At 41.3% G+C, this 22,744-nt stretch overlaps 1 protein-coding gene and 1 non-coding gene across 2 annotated transcripts; one reads left to right on the forward strand and one right to left on the reverse strand.

The window, feature by feature from the left end:
* Window positions 1–16,557: 16,557 nt before the first annotated feature.
* LOC148791750 (small nucleolar RNA R71) lies at window positions 16,558–16,664 on the reverse strand. The gene has a single exon (XR_016076885.1). It is a non-coding gene; the product is annotated as a small nucleolar RNA R71 (small nucleolar RNA).
* Window positions 16,665–16,914: 250 nt separating this feature from the next.
* LOC148791751 (uncharacterized) lies at window positions 16,915–18,732 on the forward strand. Its single transcript, XM_088888312.1, has 3 exons — window positions 16,915–17,224; window positions 17,284–17,743; window positions 17,901–18,732. Exons 1-3 carry the CDS (start codon window positions 16,915–16,917, stop codon window positions 18,730–18,732), a joined length of 1,602 nt encoding a protein of 533 aa, XP_088744438.1.
* The last annotated feature ends 4,012 nt before the right edge of the window (window positions 18,733–22,744 follow it).

The following is a 22,744-nucleotide window of genomic DNA, read 5'->3' on the forward strand; positions in this document are numbered from 1 at the left end:
TGTGGCCAAATTGGAAGAAAAATTGTCACCTTGGCCATTAGTGTCAAGGTTTGCATCATATGGATTATTAACCGAAATGAGTGGGGAGAAATTATCAATTGTCGCCTAGATCTTGTGGTTAGGGCCGAGAAACTTTCTCGGTTTCTGAAAACAAAGAAAATTTATGAAACCCATATGAGGCCAAATTAGTCGATTTTTTCGTCAATCTGGGCACCAGTGTCCATGTTTAAATTACTCGAGTTTGCAACCCAATCAGAAAGAATGAAAATTTACAGAACCCATATGATGCCAAATTAGTCAAATTTTTCATCAATTTGGGCACTGGTGTCCATGTTTAAATCACCTGGGTCTGTAACCCAATCACAAAGAATGAAATTATGACTTAGCCCCAACATCATGGGATTTAGGGTTCCAAACCCTTCTCGGTTTATGAAAACCTAGAAAAGGTTCTAAAACCAAATGTGGTGAAATTAGAAAAAAACTTGCCATCTTAGCCATTAGCGTCAAATTATGCATCTTATGGATTATTAGACCAAATAAGTAGAGGGAAATTGTCACTTGTCCCTAATAACTTATGCTTAGGGCTGACAACCTTTTTCGTTTCTAAAACCAAGAAAATCTATGGAACCCATATGAGGCAAAATTAGACTAATTTCTCATTAATCTGGCCCCTAGTGTCCAAGTTTACAACACCAGGATAGTAACCCTTGCACAAAGAAGAAACTATCACCTAGCACCTACATATTAGGATTTAGGGTTCAGAACCGTTTTTGGTTTCTGATAACAAGGAAAGTCATGGAACCCAAATGTTGCCAAATTAGAAAAAAAATGCCATATTGGCCATTAGTGTTTAAGTATGCATGATATGAATTAGTATCCCAAATGAGTAGAGAGAAATTATAACTCGAACCCTAACTCTTATCATTAGGGTTGAGAACCTTTATCGATTTCTAGAAACTTTGAATACTTACCAGACCCTTATGTAGTAAAATTTGAGTGTTTTTTTATCATTATGACCTAGTGTCCAACTGTACATATCTTGGGCTAGTAACCCAAGCAGAAAGAAAGTAACAGTCACTTGGCCCCTACGTCTTAGGATTTAGTGGTGAGAACCTTTCTCGCTATCTAAAAACCAAGAAAATTTATGGAAACAATGTGAGGCAAAATTGCACTAATTTTTCTTCAATTCATCAACTAGTGTCAATGCTTACATGACCTACATTAGTAACCCAAGCGCCTATAAAGAAGCTATAACTTGGCTCCTACGTCTTAGGATTTAGGGTTCAGAAGATTTCATGGTTTAATAAAACAAGAAAAAAGTTACTGAACCAATATGTGGCCAAATTGAAAAAAAAATTGACACCTTGGCCGTTAGTGTCAATGTTTTCATCATATGGATTATCAACCAAAATGAGTAGAGTGAAATTATCACTTGTCCCCTAGATCTTGTGGTTAAGGCTGCGAACCTTTCTCGGTTGTAGGAAACCTTGCAAATTTGTGGAATCTAACCAGTGTCCTACTGCACATCTCTTATGCTAGTAAAACTACCAGAAAGAAAGAAACTGGCACTTGGCCTCTACATCTTAGTATTTGGGGTTCAGAACCTTTCTCCATTTGTAAAACCAAGAAAAGTTAGTGATCCGAAATTTGGCCAATTTAGAAAAGAATTGTCCCCTCAGCCATTAGTGTCAATGGTTGCAGCAGCATATGGCATATTAACCTAGATTAGTAGAGAGAAATTTTCACTTTCCCCTAGATCTTGTGGTTCGGGTTGAGAACCTTTCTCGGTTTTTGAAAACCAAGGAAATTAATCGAGATGAGGCGAAATTAGACTAATTTTTCATCAATCTCGCCACCAGTGTCCACATTTGCATGATCCAGATTGCTAACCAAAGGACATGGAAAGAAACTTTAACTTGGCTCCTATGTCCTAGGATTTAGGGTTCAAAACCTTTCTTGTTGTCTAAAAACCAAGAAAAGTTATTGAACCCAAATGTGGCCAAATTGGAAAAAAAAATTGTCAACTTTCCTATTAGTGTCAAGGTATGCATCATATGGATTATTAACTAGAATGATTAGGGAGAAATTATCAATAGCCCCTAGATCTTGTGATTAGGGCCGAGAACCTTTCTCGGTTTCTAAACAGAAAGAAAATTTACAAAACCCATATGAGGCCAAATTAGACTAATTTTTCATCAATCTGGCCCCTCGTGTCCAAGTTTACAACACCTGGATTAGTAACCCATGCACAAAAAAAAAAAAAAAATTATCACCTGGAACCTACATATTAGGATTTATGGTTCAAAATGTTTCTCGGTTAGTGAAAGTGAAGAAAAGTCACCGAACCAAAATGTTGCCAAATTGGGAAAAAAATGTCACATTGGCCATTAGTGTTCAAGTATGCATCATATGAATTGGTAGCCCAAATGAGTGGAGAGAAATTATCACTCGAACCCTAAATCTTATCGTTAAGGCTGAGAACCTTTCTCGATTTCTAAAAACCCATAAAATTTACAGAACCCTTATGTGGCCAAATGGTAGTAATTTTTATCATTCTGACCACCAGTGTCCAACTATACATATCTTGAGCTAGTATCCCAAGTAGAAAGAATGAACCTGTCACTTGGCCCCTACGTCTTAGGATTTAGGGTACAAAACCTTTATCTGTTTCTAAAATCAAGAAAAGTTAGTGAACCAAAATGTGGTCAAATTAGTAAAAAATTGTCCCGTTAGCCATTAGTGCCAATGTTTGCATCATATGGCTTATTAATACAAATTAGTAGAGAGAAATTTTCACTGTTCACCTAGATTTTGTGGTTAGGACTGAGAAACTTTCTCGATTTCTCAAAACCAAAAAAATTGGCGGAATCAATATGAGGCGAAATTAGACTAATTTTACATCAATCTAGACCCTAGTGTCCACTTTTACAAGATCTAGGTTAGTAACCCAAGGACATAGAATGAAACTATGACTTGGCACCTACATCTTGGGATTTAGGATTCATAACCTTTCTTGCTTTCTAAAAGCCAAGAAAGGTTACTGAACCAAAATGTGGCCAAATTGGAAAAAAAATTGTCACCTTGGCCATTAGTCTCAAGGTATGCATCATATGGATTATTAACTAAAATGAGTAGGGAGAAACTATCTCTAGTCCCCTAGATCTTGTGGTTTGGGCTGAGAACCTTTCTCAGTTTCTGAAAACGAAGAAAATTTATGGAACCCATATGAGGCCAAATTAGTCAAATTTTTCATCAATTTGGGCACCAATATCCAAGTTTAAATCACTTGGGTCTGTAACCCAATCACAAAGAAAGAAACTATGACTTAGCCCCAACATCTTAGGATTTTGGGTTCAGAACCCTGCTTGGTTTCTAAAAGCCAAGAAAAGTTTCTGAAACCAAATGTGGCGAAATTAGAAAAAAAAAATTCCATCTGGGCCATTAGTGTCAAATTATGCATCATATGGATTATTAGCCCAATTGAGTAGAGAGAAATTGTAACTTGTCCCCTATATCTTATGCTTAGGGCTGACAACCTTTTTTTTTTCTGAAACCAAGAAAATCTATGGAACCCATATGAGGCAAAACTAGACTAATTTCTCATTAATCTGGTCCCTAGTGTCCAAGTTTACAACACCGAGATTAGTAACCCTTTCACAAAGAAAGAAACTATCACCTGTCACCTACATATTAGTATTTCGGATTCAGAACCGTTCTCGTTATTTGAAATCCAAGAAAATTTAAAGAACCTATGTGTGGCAAAATTAGACTAATTTTTCATCAATTTAGTCACTAGTGTCCATGTTTACATTACCCAGATTAGGATTTAGGGTTCAGAAATTGTGACTTGGCTCCTATGTCTTAGGATTTAGGGTTCAAAACATTTCTTGGTTTCATAAAACCAAGAAAAAAGTTAATGAGCCAATATGCGGCCGAATTGAAAAAAAAATGACACCTTGGACATTAGTGTCAAGGTATGCATCATATGGATTATCAACTCAAATGAGTAGAGTGAAATTATCTCTTGTCCCCTAGATCTTGTGGTTAAAGCTACGAACCTTTCTCGTTTGCAAGAAACCTTGAAAATTTGTGGAGTCTAACCAGTGTCCTACTATGCATCTCTTACGCTAGTAACATTAGTAGAAAGAAAGAAATGGTCTCTTGGCCCCTACATCTTAGTATTTATGGTTCAAAACCTTTCTCAGTTTCTAAATCCAAGAAAAGTTAGTGATCCAAAATTTGGCCAATTTGGAAAAGAACTGTCCCATCAGCCTTAAATGTCAAAGTATGCACCATATGGCTTATTAAGCCAAATGAGTAGAAAAAAAATTTCACATTCCCCTAGATCTTGTGGTTAGGGCTGAGAACCTTTCTCAGTTTTTGAAAACCCACTAAATTTACGGAATCGATATGAGGCAAAATTAGACTAATTTTTCATTAATCTCGCCACCAGTGTCCATGCTTGCATGATCTAGATTACTAAACAAAGGACAAAGAAAGAAAATGTACTTTTCTCCTACGTCTTAGGATTTTGGGTTCATAACCTTTCTTGCTTTTTAAAGACCAAGAAAACTTATTGAACCCAAATGTGGCCAAATTGGAAAAAAAAAGTTGTCAACTGGGCCATTAGTGTCAATGTATGCATCGTATGAATTTTTAACTGAAATGAGTAGGGAGAAATTATTAGTGAAAGAATGGTAGGATCCATCTAATGGATGCCATAAAGATTGTGGAATGGGTGGGCGAATTTCAAAAATTTTCCTACCTTCTCTCATCTGGGAATCATATTCCCTAAATTTAGAATACAATATTCAAGGATCCTACTTGAACCATAATCGAACCAGATCTGAACCAAAAAGAAAGGGGAGGAATTATACCTGATCCAGAGAAGCAGTATCTCCCAAAGTTGGTGTTCACGCCCAAAGAGGACACCAAGATCCGCTCCTGCTAAAGATGACACAGCTGTAGGTAGAACGGAACCAGCAGAGTGCATCCTACACACTGGATCCTTCTCAAGAATTCTCTGGAAACTCTGAACACCAAATCTTTTTCAGTCCTTTCTGCAAGATTGATGTCAAGAATTGATTTCTTGATTTCTTTCTTCTACAAAGATCAAATCTTGTCAGAAGGAATGGCGGTGGCTGGAGGAGAACTCCTGGGACGAAGATGGCTGAATTGCTTCTCTTCTCTCTGGAGTGTGAATGAGATCTAATCTTAGTTCACAAAATGCTTTCTTGCTTGCTCACAACCCTTGGTTCAAAATCTGATATTTTTTTCTTAGGTTTTCTCCTCTTTTCTTCTTGATTAAGAATCCTCCTAATTAAGAGTTATCCCAATCCAAATCAGTATTTGGATAGGGGATTATCTTAATCCTATCTGCAGATTAAGTTAGCTTACTCCTGATCTTATTAGAAGGTTACCAGATTCAAATCTGATTTGAATTTGGGCTCCTAGAGTGGATAAGGTTAAAGGCCCAATCTTTTTGCTAACATTAATCTCAGATCCGCCCCACAGATGGGTGATCATATCAGCCCAGCTCGAAATGGGCTTTTGGCCCATTAAATGTTCAGTGCTTAACTAGTTTCCAATCTGCTGCCCAGTTGGGCTTCTTTGTATGGCGTGGGACCCAAGCATTGATCTACACACCAGCCACATGGGTTCGGCCCACCCTTTATTACAAGGCCCAGCCGAAATCACTGAAAAGCTCAATGAACCCCTGAGCCCATCACATGGACCCTATGGGCCCATCACTTACATTAAGTGGTCCCTGGGCCAAGCCATCTTATAAAAACCCAGGGACTATGGGCAGGTGCAAGATTAGCCCATCAGGTACTATCCTAAATGGTCTTACACTTAACCTCTCAGCCCTTAATGATCAAGCACTGCCTAACAAGAGAGGACCTCTCCCTCGGCTGCAAAGAACAATGTCGCACTCTCCACTCACATGGATCCCGGGAATTAAAACCATTTGCAAACATTTTGAAACCGTACAAATATATATATATATATATTAATTTTGCAAAACAAAATTCCAACGATTGAAATCAACTGCCGGCAGTTTGATTTCCATTGGAGAGAGTACATTCCCGATCATTACCTTTGTCTGACAAAGGGGCTGATCCTGTCACTATGATCACCCACTCAGATGAATTCTCAAACTGCCCCAACATTCCCAAGTTTTGACCCCCGCTAAGGATCTCACTGATTGGCATATCAAAGACAGCCCAATCCGACACCTAGTCAAGTGTCATAATCGAGTCTAGGGGTCAGGTGTAACTTTCTAGTTTTGCCCATCTATCTCCAAGGTCCAGGGCAATACTGGAAATCTGGTCCGGTTCAAGGATTCGAGTAATCCTATACTGCATGTGCCTTGGGTCATACCCTGGTGGCCGAGACATGCCATCCCAACTCTTGGTGGCACACCAGTATCAGCCTTGGCAGGATAAATCCCCCAGACTTATCCAATTGTGTGAACATTTAAAACTAACACGAGTCTCTATAAGTGTCCAGTTTTAGGGTCTTACACAGAATTATACCAAACAACATGAATCAAACATGCACTTTATTTATTTACACTAAATATCAAAAGTACATCAAATCGGATTGAAGCTAAGGGCATACAAATGAAGAGATGGGATATCCATCACATGGACGCCCAAGTCTTGCGGAATGGATAGGGTGAATTTCAAAAAATTTCTCCCATCTTTGCTGGGAATCGAATTCCCTATATTTGATAAACATGTTTTTCAAGGATCAATCTTGAATCAAGAACCAAACCAGATCTGAACCAAAAGGAGTAGGAGGGAGGATATACCTGATACAGAGAAGCAATATCTCCCAATGGTGGTGTTCACGCCCAAGGAAGGATCCAAAATCTGCTCCCACTGAAGATGGCGCAATGCGGGATGGAGCAGAATCAGCAATGTTCTTCCAAAAGAACTTGACCCTTCACAAGAATCAACTGGATGGCTTGTGAGTACAGCTCCAACCAATCTTTTCCCAAAAGATTGGAATCAAGATCAGATCTTGATTTCTTCCAAGAACTGGATATCGAACTGAAGGTGATGGCGGCGGCAGGAAGGAGGTGGCAAGAGAGAATTCGCAGGGTGCAGAAATCTCTTTCTTGTGATCTTCAGCTCTAAAGAGAATTGAACATCAATCACTAACTGTGTTTTTCCCCTTTCTTTCTTTCATAATCTTAAAGGGATCAACTCCTAATCCCATTAGAAGTTGCTAATCCAAATCATATTTGGATTAGAAGTCCCTTTAAGTGATAAGGGATAACCCTTATCTTATCTGCAGATCAGATCAGCCATCTCCTAATCTAATTAGGAGGCTTCCAAGATCTAAATCTTGGACTCTCTAAGTGGATAGGGTCTAGGCCCAATCCTATCAGTTGATCCATCTCAGAATTCGCCCCCTTTAAGTGACTGATCAAATCAGCCCAGTTCGAAATGGGCTTAAGGCCCATTTAAGGTTATGTACTCAGCCTTCCAAACTGCTGCCTAGTTGGTCTTCCTTGTATGGCGTGGGACCCAAACATTTATCTACACATCAGCCACATGGGTTCAGCCCAGCCTTTGTTACAAGGCCTGGCTGAATACACTGTTATGGACAGTCCACCCCCTGAAACCCATCTTGTGGGCTCTATGGGCCCAACACTTACCCTAAGTGGTCCCTGGGCCAAGCCACCTTGTAACACCCAGGGACTGTGGGTAGATGCAAGATTAGCCCATCAGGTATTATCCTCAATGGTCTTACACTTAGCCTCTCAGCCAATAATGATCAAACACTGCCCGACAAGGGAGGACCTCTCCCTCGACTGCAAGGAATAGTGTTGCACTCTCCGCTTACATGGATCCTGGGAATTAAAACCTTTTGCAAATCATTTCGAAACCATAACATATATATCTTTATATATAAATATATTTTGCAAAACAAAATCTCAACAATTGAAATCGGCTGCCGGCAGTCTTGGTTTCTGATGTAACCGTTTTTGGTCACGTACCATTTTTTGTGATGTATAAATTTTTTTGGCTAAGTACCTCGTGTTTGACCTGGTGATGACGTGCCTTGGTGATGAGCTACTTGGTGGCGAACTTCCTGGGGGAGAACTGCCTGGTGGCGAACTGCCTAGGGGCGAACTGCCTGGTAGTGCTCCCTGGTGGCGAACTGCCTGATGGCGAACTGCTTGGTGGCGAACTGCCCGGCAGTGTTCCCTGGTGGCGAACTGCCTGGTGGCGCTGCCTGATGGCGAAATGCCTGGTGACGAACTGCCTGATGGTGAACTGCTTGGTGGCGAACTGCCCGGCAGTGCTCCCTGGTGGCGAACAGCCTGATGGCGAACTGCCTGGTGGCGAACTGCCTGGTGGCGAACTGCCTGGTAGTGCTCCCTGGTGGCGAACTGCCTGGGGGCGAACTGCCTGGTGGCGAACTGCCCGACAGTGCTCCCTGGTGGCAAACTGCCTAATGGCGAACTGCCTGGTGGCAAACTGCCTGATGGCGAACTGCCTGGTGGCAAACTGCCTGACGGCGAACTCGTCACTTGACTTGCTCCTAGGCGGTCTGCAACTCAGAGGATGGTGGAGCTCCCTGGTGCAGCGCAACCCGACTACCCTCCGCGTGAGGTGATTCTCTCTCCTTTGTAGATGGCGGAAGCTGAGGGACTGGGTCTTAAGCAGTAATGTGGCTTTTGGGAGTGACTCGTAGTCTACTCTTTTTTGATTTTTGCCCGTGTCGGAGAGGCGACCGGGTCTTAAGCAGTAATGTGGCCCGTAGGCTTTTGGGAGTGACTCGTAGTCTGCTCTTTTTTGATTTTTTCCCGTGCCGGAGAGGCGACCAGGTCTTAAGCAGTAATGTGGCCCGTAGGCTTTTGGGAGTGACTCGTGGTCTACTCTTTTTTGACTTTGCCCGTGCTGGAGAGGCGACCGGGTCTTAAGCAGTAATGTGGCCCGTAGGCTTTTGGGAGTGACTCGTGGTCTACTCTTTTTTGACTTTGCCCGTGCCGGAGTGGCGACCGGGTCTTAAGCAGTAATGTGGCCCATAGGCTTTTGGGAGTGACTCGTAGTCTACTCTTTTTTGACTTTGCCCGTGCCGGAGAGGCGACCGGGTCTTAAGCAGTAATGTGGCCCGTAGGCTTTGCCTGTGAGGTGTCGAGCTATGATTGTGTTGCATTAGCTTCGTAATGCCGGTCACCCACTCCTACAAGAAGCTACTAGGAGCTCGACCTTCAGGGGCAGCACTACTAACTTTAGGTTGCCAGCTCACACGGGAGCCTTGGAAGGCTCGACCGGTAAGGGCGCCTATGTAGTCTGTTGGCCGTCAACTCCCGCGGAAGCCACGAAGAGCTCATCTTTGTAGGGGGACCTTGCGGAGAGGACTGATGAGGCATTATCTGAATCGAAAGTAAGGTTGGTAGAGCTACTTAGTCTGTTAGCCCCCTGCATAGTTTTTGAGTTCATAAAAAATGTAAACTATAAAGTGATATCTTCAAAAAAGTGAGGACTTAGCTTTGGTAGGATGAGAACTTAGCTTTTGTAGGATGAGAACTTAGCTTTCGTAGCGTATCCCACAGACGGCGCCAATTGATGTAACCGTTTTTGGTCACGTACCATTTTTTGTGATGTATAAATTTTTTTGGCTAAGTACCTCGTGTTTGACCTAGTGGTGACGTGCCTTGGTGATGAGCTACTTGGTGGCGAACTTCCTAGGGGAGAACTGCCTGGTGGCGAACTGCCTGGTGATGCTCCCTGGTGGCGAACTGCCTAGGGGCGAACTGCCTGGTGGCGAACTGCCTGGTAGTGTTCTCTGGTGGCGAACTGCCTGATGGCGAACTGCTTGGTGGCGCTGCCTGATGGCGAGCTGCCTAGTGACGAACTGCCTGATGGCGAACTACCTGGTGGCGAACTGCCCGGCAGTGCTCCCTGGTGGCGAACTGCCTGATGGCGAACTGCCTGGTGGCGAACTGCCTGGTAGTGCTCCCTGGTGGCGAACTGCCAGGTGGCGAGCTACCTGGTGGCGAACTGCCAGGTGGCGAGCTACCTGGTGGCGAACTGCCAGGTGGCGAGCTACCTGGTGGCGAACTGCCTGGGGGAGAACTGCCTGGTGGCGAACTGCCCGGCAGTGCTCCCTGGTGGCGAACTACCTGATGGCGAACTGCCTGGTGGCAAACTGCCTGACGGCGAACTCGTCACTTGACTTGCTCCTAGGCGATCTGCAACTCAGAGGATGGTGGAGCTCCCTGGTGCAGCGCAACCCGACTACCCTCCGTGTGAGGTGATTCTCTCTCCTTTGTAGACGGCGGGAGCTGAGGGACCTGCGGGACCTGCGGGAACTGAATCAGAGGACCCGGGGGTATTTTCCCGGCGGGGACTCTCTGATGCCTAAGTTAGCATTCTGATTACAGAGGGCTTGGAGAGAAATGAGAGAGCTAGAGAGCGGGGGTTACCATACTTTTTTCTCTCCTCTGGCTTTGGGGGTCGGAGTCCTTATATAGTGGTGCCCTTGCGGGTTAGGTGGGTGAAAAGCCTTCAAATGGTAAGACGTCATATCCCGTCAGAACCGGGGTACGGTGATGAACTCCTCGAGGTTGTCAGGTTGGCGCTTGTGCCAGGCGGCCAGGTCAGCGCCTGGGCCAGGTTGTCAGGTCGGCGCCAGTCAGTCGGCGGGTCGGTGTCCGGGCCAGGTTGCTAGGCCAGCGCCTGTCTATCGGCGGGTCGGTGTCCGGGCCAGGTTGCCAGGTCGGCGTCTATATCAGTCGGCGGGTCAGTGTCCGGGCCAGGTTGCCAGGCCGGCGCCTGTGTCCAGGTCAGGTTGTCAGGTCGGCGCCTGTGTCCGGGCCAGATTGCCAGGTCGGCGCCTGTGGTAGGCTGATCCGGCCAGGTCGCGCACAGGCCGTGCCAGGCCGCGCGCAGGCCGCGCCAGGTCGCGCGCAGGCCAGCCAGACCGGTGCCCGGGGGGGAGACCAACTTGGTAAGTTGTTGACTGGGTGCTTGCCTAGTTGTCATGTGGTGCCACGTGTCGCAATTTCACTAGGGGGCCAAATCTGCCCTCATCAGTTTCCATTAGAGAGAGTGCATCCCCGATCATTACCTTTGTCCGACAATGGGGCTGATCCTGTCACTATGATCATCCACTCAGATGAATTCTCGGACTGTCCCAACATACCCAGGTTTTGACCCCCGCTAAGGATCTCACTGATTGGCACATCAAAGATAGCCCAATCCAACACCTAGTGTAGTATCATAATCGAATGTAGGGGTCAGGTGTAACTTTCCAGTTTTGCCTACTAATCACCAATGTTCAGGGCAATACTGGAAATCTGGTCTAGTTCAGGGTTTCAAGTAAACCTACACTGCATGTACCTCGGGTCTCACCCTGGCAGCTGAGACAGGCCACCCCAACACTTGGTGGCACATCAATTTCAGCCTTAGCTGGATAAATATCCCCAGACTTATCCAACAGCTGTGAACATTCTAAAATAACATGAGTCTCATAAGTGTCCAGTTGATGAGTGTCCATTCCCATTTTTTCATCTCTGAGATTTCCCTCCTTTCTCAATGACGGAGACGACGAAATGTCTCTGGAAATGTGGAAAATCACATGGGGTGCGTGAAGCCAAATGTTTCAGCTGTATAACCCCACCACCTTTCTGTGACGGATCATATCCACTCATCAAATGAGTTTCCCTTTGGCCTCTGTCAGACAAGGTTCAGAGTCGTTTTCAGGTAAACCTTTCTATCTAGTGAGTGCTCACCCATCATATTCAGGTTACGCCAAGGTACCGTAAGAGAGTTCCCATTTTCTGGTGAAGCCCCTCCCACATCGGTCTATGACGCCCCTATCATCTTATGAAACACTCTAACAGATCCAACAACAAATGGATAACCCAATTTTATGGTGTGTTTCCTCATTACTGAAGGACCCATCATTGTGCTAATGACGGAAAGCCTTTAGAGAGTCCATCGTATGGATCTCCCTATCACATGCACTCATATTTGCTGGAGGGAACAAAATTATGCCCTAGTTCTAATTTTAGGTCAAACCAAAGTGGCTCCCACTAACTTTCATAAAGTCAGATTTCTAGTGGGCCTTAATCGGCTAGGGTTCCGTATGCTTATTGAACCAATATGTGGCCAAATTGAAAAAAAAATGACACCTTGGCCATTAGTCTGAAGGTATACATCATACGGATTATCAACCCAAATGAGTAGAGTGAAATTGTCACTTGTCCCCTAGATCTTGTGGTTAAGGCTGTGAATCTTTCTCGGTTGCAGGAAACCTTGAGAAGAATTGTCCCCTTAACCATTAGTGTCAATGTAAGCACCATATGGCTTATTAACCCAAATGGGTAGATAGAAATTTTCACTTTCCCCTAGATCTTGTGGTTAGGGCTGAGAAACTTTTTCTGTTTTTGAAAACCAATTAAATTTACGGAATCGAAATGAGGCGAAATTAGAATAGTTTTTCAACAATCTGGCCACCGGTGTCCAGGTTTGCATGATCAGGATTACTAACCAAAGGACAAAGAAAGAAATTGTGACTTGGCTCCTACGTCTTAGGATTTAGGGTTCAGAACCTTTCTTGTTTTCTAAAAACCATGAAAAGTTATTGAACCCAAATGTTGCCAAATTGGAAAAAAAAATTGTCAAATTGGCCATTAGTGTCAAGGTATGCATCACATGGATTTTTAGCCAAAATGAGTGGGTGAAATTATCACTAGAACCCTAGATCTTGTGGTTAGGGCTGAGAACCTTTCTCAGTTTCTGAAAACAAAGAAAATTTATGACACCCATATGAGGCCAAATTAGACTAATTTTCATCAATCTAGGCACCGGAGTCCATGTTTTAATCACCTAGGTCTGTAACCCAATCACAAAGAAAGAAACTATGACTTAGCCCCAATATCTTAGGATTTAGGATTCAAAAGCCTTCTCGGTTTCTGAAAACCAAGAAAAGTTTCTGAAACCAATTGTGGCGAAACTAGAACAAAATTGTCACCTTGGCCATTAGTGTCAAATTATGCATCATATGGATTATTAGCCCATATGAGTAGAGGGAAATTGTCACTTGTCCCCAATATCATATGGTTAGGGCTAACAACCTTTTTCGTTTCTAAAACCATGAAAATTTACGGAACCCACATGAGGCGAAATAAGACTAATTTCTCATCAATCTGGCCCCTCGTGTCCAAGTTTACAACACCTGGATTAGTAACCCATGCCCAAAGAAAGAAACTATCACCTTACACCTACATATTAGGATTTAGAGTTTAGAACCTTTCTCGGTTTTTGAAAACAAGAAAAGGCACAAATCCCAAATGTTGCCAAATTGAGAAAAAATGTCACATTGGCGATTATTGTTTAAGTATGCATCATATGAATTGGTAGCCCAAATGAGTGGAGAGAAATTACCACTCAAACCCTAAATCTTATCGTTAGGGTTGAGAAACTTTCTCGTTTTTTGAAAACCCTTAAAATTTATGAAACCCTTATGTGGCCAAATGGGAGTAATTTTTATCATTCTGGCCACCAGTGTCCAACTATACATTTCCTGGGCTAGTAACCCAAGCAAAAAACAAAGAACCTATCACTTGGCCCCTAAGTCTTAGGATTTTGGGTATAGAAACTTTCTTAGTTTCTAAAACCAAGAAAAGTTAGTGAACCAAAATGTGGCCAAATTAGAAAAACATTGTCCCCATAGCCATTAGTGTCAATGTATGATGCATCATATGGCTTATTAACCCAAATGAGTACAGAGAAATTTTCACTGTTTACCTAGATTTTGTGCTTAGGGCTGAGAAACTTTCTCGGTTTCTGAAAACCAAGAAAATTGACGGAACCAATATGAGGTGAAATTAGACTAATTTTTCATCAATCTATACACCAGTGTCCACTTTTACATGATCCGAATTAGTAACCGAAAGGACAAAGAAAGAAATTTTGACTTGGCTCCTACGTCTTAGGTTTTAGGGTTCAGAACCTTTCTCGCTTTCTAAAAACCAAGAAAAGTTGCTAGACCCAAATGTGGCCAAATTGGAAAAAAAATTGTCACCTTGGCCATTAGTGTCAAGGTATGCATCATATGGATTATTAACCAAAATTAGTAGGGAGAAATTATCACTAGTCCCCTAGATCTTGTGGTTAGGGCCGAGAACCTTTCTCACTTTCTGAAAATGTAGAAAATTTACGGAACCCATATGGGGCCAAATTAGTGAAATTTTTCATCAATTTGGACACCGGTGTCAAAGTTTAAATCACCTGGGTTTGTAATCCAATCACAAAGAAAGAAACTATGACTTAGCCCCAACATCTTAGGATTTAGGCTTCAAAACCCTTCTCTGTTTCTGATGAGTACGAAAAATATCTTATTTTTCTCCCTTAATATTTAGTCTTTTATTTTTATTTTATGCCCAAATGCACTCATTATTCTTATATTTTGGTTTAGGGCACGGAGGGAGGTGTTATGTGAAAAACAAGGATAATCGGGTAATTTTACACAGTTTTGGCGCCGTGTGGTAGATTGAGCATAAGTCTCCTATTCAGACTCTGATTGAGATGATTCCAGATGCATTGGAAATATAAGGAAAACCTTTACAACTTTCATGTTTTGAGTTTTGATAGATTCGGACTGCATCAAGGTCAAAATCAGGCCCGAATTCTCTGCAACTACACTGGTGACGTGTTGAAGACATTCCTTAGCCTTGAAACTTTCATCCGCGAATTCACCACTCTCCCACTCACACAAGAACTTTGTTTTATCTTATTTTTGAGTCTTTTCTTGATAAGTCAGACTTGGAGATTGATTACCTAGAGAAATGTTAGGAGATTTTGTAGGCTCCTTTTGGGGGAAGTAGGGAGAAAGAAAAGAAGAGGAGAAAAAAATCAAGAGAGCAATCAGACCCAAGGAGCCGAACCTCTCTTCTCTTCTCCTCTCTTCTCTTCTCCTCTCTTCTCTATTCTCTGATTTTTTGGAGTTTTCACCATGACCATGCGTGGCTAAACTCTCATACTTGGTCGAAGGAAGCAGAAGCCTCAGAATCCACGAAACTGTGAGATCTAATTTGAATTTTATTGTTTGATTCACGCTTTGAATATCAAATGTTCTTCTTTGTTTATGTCTTTGATTGTTTCGTTTGATTGCTAGGAGGCCTACTAGTTTATTATTCGTTACAATCTATTGCTAGATTAGATATCAAACTCATAATTGTTTGATCCCTCTAATATGCGAAGCAACTAGAGTTTAATGGTTTGTTGCATCAGAAATTGTTAGATCATAGGAAGAACATTCAACTGAATTAAATGCAATCGCTTGTGCTTGTGTTGTTTAGCTTCATCGATCTCTAATGCTTAAGGCTATTGCTGGATTAAATCTTTAACGCTTGTTTAGGGGTTGTTCAGTAGTAAGGGTTAAGAGGATCGCTTGTTTTTTGATTAACTATGATAGGGAGATGCAGGAAAGTAATTTCTACGATGAATATTCGAAGTCTGAATTGATTTATTTTTGCATCGATGAGCAGTAGTGAAATTCTGATGGTGGATGTTATTCTAGACCAAGATTTGTTCTTTTGGTTAGTTTTAGCACTCTAAATTGCCTTGCTCCCCATTTAAATTTTGTTCTTTTTAATTCTGATTTTCTTTCTTTTAATTCTGGTTTTTATTACACACACCCCCCTCCATCTTTGATTCACGTAGCACATAATTTAGGTTAGATACTCTCTGTGGGAACGATCCTTACTCGCACTACTGCATATTATTTTTACAAGTATTGGTTTTATTTTTGGGTGCCTATGACAGCACGCCAAATTTTGGCACCGTTGACGGGGAGTTTTTCTAATCAGTTTTTGTGCTTCTTGTGATCATTGTTTAGTTTCTTGAAAATTTTGGAAAAAAAATATAATAGAGATTACTTTAATTGTTTGTGTTTTAGCGTAGATTCTTTTCTGTTTTATTCATTTATTTTCATCATTCTAGATTTTTTTTATGGTATGTCGTTCATGGTTTATTAGGGTTTCCTTGATTTATGCCTGTAACTCGATTCTCTAAGAAAGGTGATTTGCAATTCAATCCAGAAATAGAGGGGACTTTACACAGGTTAAGGAGAGAAGCTCGGAGTCATTCTGAAGAGAATGATCCAGATCTTGATTCCTTATCTGTTAACGGTTCTGATTTGAGAGAAGAGGACATCATGGCTAGAAACCGAACCTTGAAAGAGCTTGCTGCACCTGATTTGAATCAACAACCCTTATGCATAACTTTTCCTACTTTAGATGTTGATGCTAATTTTGAATTGAAATCTGGACTGATACATCTTTTGCCTACTTTTCACGGTCTTGCAGGTGAGGATCCTCAAAAGCATTTGAAGGAGCTGCATGTGGTATGCACGAGTATGAAACCCATGGGTGTAATTGAAGAGCAAATCAAATTGAGAGCCTTTCCATTTTCTTTGAAGGATTCGGTCAAGGATTGGCTCTATTATCTACCTTCCAGGAGTATAACCACATGGAACGAAATGAAGAGGCTATTCTTAGAGAAGTACTTCCCAGCTTCAAGGGCGGCCAACATCAGAAAAGAAATATGCAGTGTAAGGCAGTACAACGGGGAATCCCTACATGAATACTAGGAATGTTTTAAGAAATTATGTGCAAGCTGCCCCCATCATCTAATCAGCAAGCAACTACTTATCCAATATTTCTATGAGGGTCTTCAACCCACTGATAGGAGCATGATTGATGCTGCTAGTGGAGGAGCTTTAGTGGATAAAACCCCCGAGGCCACGAGAAATCTGATTGCAAATATGTTGGCCAACTCTTAACAGTTCGGGTATAGGATCAACCCTCCATCAAAGCATGCTAATGAGGTAAATATTTCTTCCCTAGAACAACAAATTGCAAGTCTGACTTCTCTTATTCGTCAAATGGCTGTAGGTAACATGCAAACGGTAAAAACTTGCGGGATATGTTTGGTAGTAGGGCATCCAACTGATATGTGCCCAACTCTTCAAGAGGAGCCCGTTGAGCAAGTAAATGCCGTAGGTGGTTTTCTGGGGCAACCACAGACAAAATATGATCCCTATTCGAGCACGTATAATCCGGGATGGAGGGATCACCCCAATCTAAGCTATGGGAATCCACAAAACCACCCAAGTTTCCCGCAGTATCATCCGGCTTTCCAGCAATATCAGCCGCACCCCCCTAGACAACAGCCAGTCCAAACTTCTGATTCAGGTATGTCTTTAGAGGATATTGTTAAAACTCTTGCCACTAATACTTTGTTATTTCAACAGGAGATGAAACAATTTCAGCAAGAGACGAGGCCAGTATCCAACGCTTGGATAATCGGATGGGCCAGATGGCAACCGCAATTAGTCAGTTAGAGGCGCAGAGTTCGGGGAAATTACCCTCTAAAACGGTTATGAATCCAAAAGAAAATGTAAGTGCAATCGTTCTGAGAAGTGATGAAGAGGTTGAGACTCCAGCAAGGGCATTCCCTGCATCATCGAATCAAGAAAAGGAGAAAGACATCATTCCCGATGATGAAGTACCTAAGCGTAAGTTTCCACCCTTTTCTGATTATAAATCGGTACCTCCTTTCCCTAATGCTTTAGCAGGATCTAGAGAAGATGAACAATTCAAAGATTTTTATGAAACTTTTCATAGATGCGAGGTAAACATTCCACTCTTAGATGTTATTAAACAAGTACCTCGTTATTCAAAGAAAACTCCCTACAAAGTGCAAGGATCCAGGTATGTTCACTATCCCCTGCATGATAGGTAACACTAGAATTGAGAAGGCCATGTTAGACTTAGGAGGTTCTATTAATGTCATGCCATATTGTATATATGCTTCTTTAAAACTTGGACCTTTAAATAAGACTGGTATAGTGATTCAATTGGCTGAAAGATCTAATGCCTATCCTAAGGGTGTAGTTGAGGATGTTCTTGTAGAAGTAAATGATTTGGTTTTCCCTACTGATTTTTATGTGCTTGATATGGATAATGGTGATCAAACCACTCCTATTCTGCTAGGAAGACCATTTTTAAAAACATCCAAGACTAAGATAGATGTTCATAATGGCACACTCACCATGGAATTTGATGGTGAAATTGTTAAGTTTAATATTTATGATGCCATGAAATATCATGTTGATGATAATCCTATTTGTTCTGTTGATGTGATTGATTCTTTGGCACAGGAAGTCTTTGAACTTGATGGGAAGGATGGATTAGAAGTTTCTATCAGTAAGCATCTTGAGAAAGAGGAGCCAATGCTGAATGCTGATTTGCAGGAAACTGTTGTAGCATTGGATGATTCTCCAGAGTTACAACAGTCAGGTAATGCTCCTTATATTATATTATCGATTTCTGACAGGAGACCTTTACCCTCTATTTTGCAAGCCCCCATTCCAGAATTGAAGCCTCTCCCTAGTCACCTCAAGTACGTATTCATTGGAGACGAAGAGACATTATTGGTGATCATCTCTAGTAGCCTTAGCACACCACAAGAAGAGATGCTTGTGCAGGTTCTCAAGGAGGATAAGACGGCTATCGGTTGGATGATTGCGGATATCAAAGGAATCAGCCCGTCTACATGCATGCATCGCATCTTACTTGAAGAGCAAGCAAAACCTTCCTATCAACCACAAAGTAGGCTGAACCCACCCATGATGGATGGAAGGGGAAAGCACCGGAAGTTGCAACCACAAGAGTTAGAGGATCCAGTTTATGATGATTAAAAACAGGGAAGTTTGTTTTTCTTTTTTTTTTCTTCTTGTTTTTGCATTTATAGTTTAGTTATTTCCACTTTCTCTTTGCATTTTACCTTACATTGGGGACAATGTGAGTTTTAAGTATGGGGGAGGGGATTTAGGTTAGAATTTAGGTTGCATTTTAAAATTTGATTTAGGTTGTGTTTTTCTACATATGCTTCGAAAAAAAAAAAAAAAAAAGCTCAACTCTTTTGGAATAAATTGAAACAGTGTTCTGGGACAACTCTTGTGAACTTAGTAAAGAAATATGATTAGGGAATACAGGATTCACCTGAAGCCATCCCCTTTTTAAGCTAATCCTAAATCCAAGTTTAAGTAAATAAGGTAAATATTTTACCAAGCAATTCAATTGATAGGACGGAGCATCAAATGCACCTACCAACCAAGCAATTCAATAGTAGGATGGAGCATAAAATGCACCTACTAGCCAGCAATTCAAACAGTGGGATGGAGCATAAAATGCACCTACTGACCAAGTAATCCTAAAAGTGAGATGGAGCATAAAATGCACTCACTTCGACCAAGAAGAGAGAAAGGAAAAAGAAAGAGGAGATAAAAAAAATTGTTTTCCCTAGTTTACTACCTGGTTTGTAGTAGCAAAAATTGGATTGGTTGATGAATGAGTCGTGTATAACTTGGTCATGTTGATTTAACGGTTTGCAATAGTTAACATAGAATATTTGTGGAATAAGATGAAGGAAGATTGAGTTTAAAGTTTGGTAGAATAGTTTGCTTAGTTTGCTTAGTTTGCTTAAGTTCTGTCTTGCCCGAGGACGGGCAAATTCTAAGTGTGGGGGGATTTGATGAGAATGAAAAATATCATATTTTTCTCCCTTAATATTTAGTCTTCATATTTATTTTATGCCCAAATGCACTCATTATTCTTATATTTTGGTTTAGGGCACGGAGGGAGGCGTTAAGTGAAAAACAAGGCAAATCGGACTACGATTTATTTGGCGCTGTGTGGTATATTGAGCATAACTCTCCCATTCGGACTCCGATTCAGATGATTCAAGATGTGTTGGAAAGATAAGGAAAAGATATATAACTTTCATTTTTGAGCTTTAATAGATTTGGACTGAATCGTGGTCAAAATCAGGCCCGAATTCTCTGCAACTGCACTGGTGACGTGTTGAAGACATTCCTTAGCCTTGAAGCTTTCATCCGCGAATTCACCACTCTCCCACTTACACAAGAACTTTGTTTTATTTTATTTTTGAGTCTTTTCTTGATAAGTCAGACTTGGAGATTGATTACCTAGAGAAATTTTAGGAGATTTTGTAGGCTTCTTTTGGGGGAAGTAGGGAGAAAGAAAAGAAGAGGAGAAAAAAATCAAGAGAGCAATCAGACCCAAGGAGCTGAACCTCTCTTCTCTTCTCTTCTCCTCTCTTCTCTATTCTCTGATTTTATGGAGTTTTCACCATGACTATGCATGGCTAAACTCTCATACTTGGTCATAGGAAGCAGAAGCCTCAGAATCCACCAAACTATGAGATCTAATTTGATTTTTATTGTTTGATTCATGCTTTGAATATTGAATGTTCTTCTATGTTTATGTCTATGATTGTTTCGTTTGATTGCTAGGAGGCCTAGTAGTTTATTATTCATTACAATCTTTTGCTAGATTAGATATCAAATCAGTAATTGTTTGATCCCTCTAATCTGCGAAGCAACTAGAGTTTAATGGTTTGCTGTGTCAGAAATCGTTAGATCCTAGGAAGAACACTCGACTGAATTAAATGAAACCGCTTGTGCTTGTATTGTTTAGCTTCATCGATCTCTGATGCTTAAGGCTATTGCTGGATTAAATCTTTAATGCTTGTTTAGGGGTTGTTCTGTAGTAAGGGTTAAGAGGATCGCTTGTTTTCTGATTAACTGTGATAGGGAGATGCAGGAAAGTAATTCCTACGATAAATATTCGAAGTCTGAATTGATTTATTTTGGCATCGATGAGCAGTAGTGAAATTCCGATGGTGGATGCTATCCTAGACCAAGATTCGTTCTTTTGGTTAGTTTCAGCACTCTAAATTGCCTTGCTTCCCATTTAAATTTTGTTCTTTTTAATTCTGATTTTTTTTCTTTTAATTCTGGTTTTTGTTACATACACCCCCCTCCATCTTTGATTCACGTAGCACATAATTTAGGTTAGATACTCTCTGTGGGAACGATCCTTACTCGCACTACTGCATTTAATTTTTATGAGTATTGGTTTTATTTTTGGGTGCCCACGACAACACGTCAGTTTCTGAAAACCAAGAAAACTTTCTGAAACCAAATGTGGCAAAATTAGAAAAAAAATTGCCATCTTGGCCATTAGTGTCAAATTATGCATCATATGGATTATTAGCATAAATGAATAGAGAGAAATTGTCACTTGTCCCCTATATCTTATGGTTAGGGCTGACAACCTTTTTCGTTTCTGAAACCAAGAAAATCTACAGTACCCTTATGAAGCAAAATTAGACAAATTTCTCATTAATCTGGCCCTAGAGTCCAAGTTTACAACACCAGAATTATTAACCCTTGCGCAAAGAAAGAAACTATCACCTGGCACCTACATATTATGATTTTGGGTTCAAAATCGTTCTCGGTTTCTAAAAACAAAGAAAAGTCATGGAACCCAAATTTTGCCAAATTAGAAAGAAAAATGTCACATTGGCCATTAGTGTTTATGTTTGCATGATTTGAATTAGTAGCCAAAATGAGTAGAGAAAAATTATCACTCTAACCCTAAATCTTATCGTTAGGGCTGAGAACCTTTCTTGTTTTCTGAAAACCTTGAATATTTACGGAACCCTTATTTGTCCAAATTGAAGTTTTTTTTTATCATTCTAACCACCAGAAAGAAATAACCTTTCACTTGGCCCCTACGTCTTAGGATTTAGGGTTTAGAACCTTTCTCAGTTTCTAAAACCAATAAAAGTTAGTGAACCAAAATGTGGCCAAATTAGAAAAAAAATTGTCCCCTTAGCCATTAGTGTCAATGTATGCATCATATGGCTTATTAACCCAAATGAGTAGAGATAAATTTTCACTTTTCCCCTAGATCTTGTGATTAGGGTAGAGAATATTTCTCAATATCTGAAAACAAAGAAAAATTATGGAACCAATATGAGGCAAAATTAGACTAATTTTTCATCAATTTAGCCACCAGTGTCTACGTTTACATGACCCAGATTAGTAACCCAAGCCAAAAGAAGGAAATTTTGACTTGGCTCCTACATCTTTGGATTTAGGGTTCAGAACCTTTCTTGGTTTCATAAAACCAAGAAAAAATTTACTAAACCAATATGTGGCCAAAGAGAAAAAAAAAGACACCTTGGCCATTAGTGTCAATGTATTTCTGTTAAGTGCTTGTGTGATTTACTTATGCCGGAGTGTTTGCCTTATCTAAGCTGTTGAGTTAGTAAATTCTGTTCTTGAGGTGAGCGACCCTTTACCGCTGTCGCCCCGAACTGTCTTCCTGCACTTAGTAGGGGTGCTCATCAGGTTTTAGTGACGTACGCCGAGGTAGGAATAGTAAGGCACGTGCCCGACCTGCCTACTTGGCTATTTAGATTGGCATTTACCTCTAGTAGCGTATACCGAGGTAGGCTAGGAGTCAGAAGGTTGGTTCTCGAGATGCCTTTGGTCTTTGGCATGCTAAGCCTATGCTGGTGAGGCATAGCACCGAGGTCTTCAGTTAACCTAGTGCATTAACCCTTAGGCTGGAGGGAGTGACTCGTGGTCACTCCAAACTGTTTTTCTAGAGTTTGCCCCTATTGAGGGGGTGACTGGACCTTGTGTTGCCGAGGTTGTCGCTTGTTCAGCAAATTGGCCCTAAGGCTAGAAGGGAGTGACTCGTGGTTCACTCAGTTCGGTGGTTCACGGGTAATATAATCTTAGGTTGATGATATTCCACACCTGAGGTACTTGTTTCCCTTCTAGGGTTTCGAGTTCATATGTTCCTTCCCCGAGTTCTCGCTTTACTCGGTAGGGT

Source organism: Nelumbo nucifera, chromosome 5 (assembly GCF_055504915.1).
Source record: "Nelumbo nucifera cultivar China Antique chromosome 5, China Antique-T2T, whole genome shotgun sequence".
Classification (NCBI taxonomy): domain Eukaryota; kingdom Viridiplantae; phylum Streptophyta; class Magnoliopsida; order Proteales; family Nelumbonaceae; genus Nelumbo; species Nelumbo nucifera.